General features: G+C 49.8%; 1 protein-coding gene across 1 annotated transcript; it reads left to right on the forward strand.

The window, feature by feature from the left end:
- Positions 1-1286: 1286 nt before the first annotated feature.
- Positions 1287-2413, forward strand: LOC102957701 (proline-rich protein 23A-like). Its single transcript, XM_042956685.1, has one exon. It carries the CDS (start codon positions 1287-1289, stop codon positions 2037-2039), a length of 753 nt encoding a protein of 250 aa, XP_042812619.1. The 3' UTR covers positions 2040-2413.
- The last annotated feature ends 757 nt before the right edge of the window (positions 2414-3170 follow it).

Below are 3170 nucleotides of genomic sequence, written 5' to 3' on the forward strand. Positions count from 1 at the left end.
ACTTAAGTGTAATTCCATACAAAGGAATGCTATGCAGCTATAAAAATGAAAATATAAATATGTTATTTTGTAAAAAGGAATAAGACGAGCAATTGCGGGGTTAAGGAACAGGGGTGGAAGGAAATGTTTCGTTGTCCTCTATAACCCCATTAGGAGTATCACCTATTCCAAAATCAGTGTTTGGTGTTTCTTCCTGTTAACACTAGATAAGGAGTTGAGCCACACCTTCCTTTTTGCACCCATGATACATCACGCAAATGCGCTTTTGAACAGACACTCAGATCAAAGGCGCTGATGCTGCATCATCTTATGTGGGCCTTAACATGTCAGACCCAGTTCTGCTAATTCCAGGCTTCCGAGCAAACTGAGTAAAATTCTGCACAATATTTTCATCATTGTAAATTGGACTAAAACAAACATTTTCTGACTGTATTTCTGGTCAAACTAGATAAACTCTTACTTCTGACGACGGCAGTGTAATAAATTAGTATGAAATGGTATGTATATAGTATAGTAGTAAATTGATCATGCGCACCTGCTTACACACTCAATTCTAATCTTATGTCGTCTTTCAACACCAGTGAAAGATTCCGACAGTGGTTTACAACTTCCGCACAGACGTAAGGATATAATCTAAAAACTCTTCCCACTATTCAACTGAAGGAAAAGCGATATTCACTTCCGGGGCGGGGCTTCGGAGGAGGAGGGCCTTACATCTCGCTGTCCTGGTGCAGCGTCACACTGTTGGGACTTGAAACTTAATCAGTTTTCCAATTAAGGTCGTCCTCATTTGAGATCCACTCAAGGAAGGTCAAGATCTTGACACTGGAAGCCAGCCCCTAGAGTGGCATCATTGTTCTGCCTCCTAGTGGCCTATAAAAGTATCTCTTTACGCAAAGCTTCGGCTACCGGGCGGCACAGATACCGCGAATTCTAAGGGGCGAAGCCTCCGTGGGGGCGGGGCTTAGCGTGACATTTTGCGACTTTGGTTCCGCCGGCGTCACTTGCAATATCATTGGCGCAAATCCGTCCGTGTGAGGAGCCTGGGATTCCAACGCCTGAGGCCAAGCCCTGCGCCGCGTGCTGCGCCACCAGAACCTGGACTGAGGGTCTCCCGGGAGGCGCCCCCAGAACTCCCGGGCACTCACTCTGCGTCGCGCCGTACCGCACCCCGCCGCGCCCCGCCGCCTCACCTGTCGTCGAGACCTGTCACTGCGTGCAGGACCCAGCCCCTCACGCCCTCCGCCAGGCCCCCCGGCAGCGCCACCCGCAGCGCCGTCCAGGTGATGGGCAGCCGGCCCCGCAGCCCCAGCGCCTACCCTGCGCCCTGTCCCGGACCGCCGTCCGGAGGACCCGGCCCCGCCAAGCGCAGCCGAACCGAGGAGCTTGCAGGCCTGGAAGGCCTGGAGGGGCCCCCGGCCGCCGGCGCCCTCACCTCCGTGGTGGTTCTGGCCGAGGGCTGTGCCCTGCAAGTGCCCCTGGACGACGTGGACCTGGTGCTCGAGCCCGAGCCAACGTCGGTCCTGCAAGTGTCTGTCGGAGAGCTCACCCTGCTGCTGGTCCCCGAGGCCCTCCTGCGCTCAGGAGGGCAGGGCCACTCGCTTGTCGGCCTGGAACCCTGCGCTTTCCTGGGCGCGCCCGGGCACGACGTCGCCGTCGAGCAAGGATTCTTCTACGCATCTGTCCCACAGATGGCCCCCCAAGAAGAGGCCTACGAGGAAGACGCGGACCCCGCGTTCCTGTCGCCTCGGATGGACCCTGCAGCCGGCTCCGTTGCTGGGCTCCGCCCCTGCGCGGGAAGCGTGACCAACCCCTACCCTGTGGGCCAGGTACCAGAGCCTCGGTCTTGGGCCCCCACTCCTAGTCCAGAGAGACGCTCTTCTTTCCGCTACTTCAACCTGGACGTTCACCTTCTGGAGCCCTTCCCCAACTCGCCACTCCAACCTCTACCTCCCTCTCCGAGTCCAGGTCCCCACGCGCGCCCCCAGCGCCCTCCGGGTCCTTCTCGCAAGGCCCGGAGACGCCTGTTCCAGGAATGAACTGTACCCACAACCCCTAGCCACCTGGTAGAGACCTTAAAAGAGTCTTTTAAGAGCGCTGTGTGTACTTTGCACAACCTGCAAGAATCACCAAGCATGAATAATGGACAGATGCTCTTTTGATGGAAGCTGCATTGCAAAATTGTGGATCAATGGTGGTGGAACAAAACATCTGGAAGGAAGTCACAGAAGCAAAGAGATGCTGTTTTAAGTACAGTGTACTTTTAGACATCTGACATGCTGCTTAGGTTGTTTTCTCTATAAAGGTTGCCCTTAAGTAGCTGCATTCTCCCTAGTTTTGCTTCAAACCCCAACTTCAGCACTTTTTCTAAAAACCCATCCTTTCCACAGCACTCTACCACAGCACCTCTTCTTTCCAAATTAAAGTAATTACTTTTGTTTTGTTTTGGTTTTTGCCTAATGTATTTTGGCCCTAGTGTGCATGCTAGTTTATGACAACTTTGCCATTTTGACCTCTCAGTGGCTGTAGACGCTTTTGGAGAATCTAACAAATAGGTGTATGTGGACAAATGTTTGTTGGCTACAAACACACAGAATGAGGAGCGATGATATGTGCCCTCCTTTTTTTAATGAGAAGGCTATCAAATGGTTTAACTCTACTGCTAGGTTGGGGGGTGGGGGTTCCCCAAAGGAACCAACTCTTTTCCATTCTTCCTATATATTTTTCATATAATTCTCCTGTGCTGGAAAAGTTTAAGGACTATAAACTTTGTGTTGATAGTTCTAAGATCCTGAATATATTTTGTACATTATTCCTGGCATATAGAAATAATTTGTTATGTTGATCTGGTATCCAGAAAAATGATTTCATTTCTTTAATGGCCTATCTATAGATGTTTTACTTAACTAATAAAGACAATAATATCTCCAAAACAATGAGAATATTATCTCTTTTTTTGACAAGTCTCTTACATGTTATTTTTCCTTAATTTTTTTATTGGATGTTACTCCAAGTCCAGGTTGAATAGTGTCGTTGACGGGGGCATCCCTATCTTGCCCCTTGTATTGATGCAAGTGCTTCTAAATTTTACCATAAAGCATGATTTTTTTTTTTCCTGGGAATAGTTGGTAGATAACCCTTATCCTGTTGAAGACGTTAGTTTTCAGTCT

This window comes from Panthera tigris, chromosome C2, assembly GCF_018350195.1.
Source record: "Panthera tigris isolate Pti1 chromosome C2, P.tigris_Pti1_mat1.1, whole genome shotgun sequence".
Lineage (NCBI taxonomy): Eukaryota > Metazoa > Chordata > Mammalia > Carnivora > Felidae > Panthera > Panthera tigris.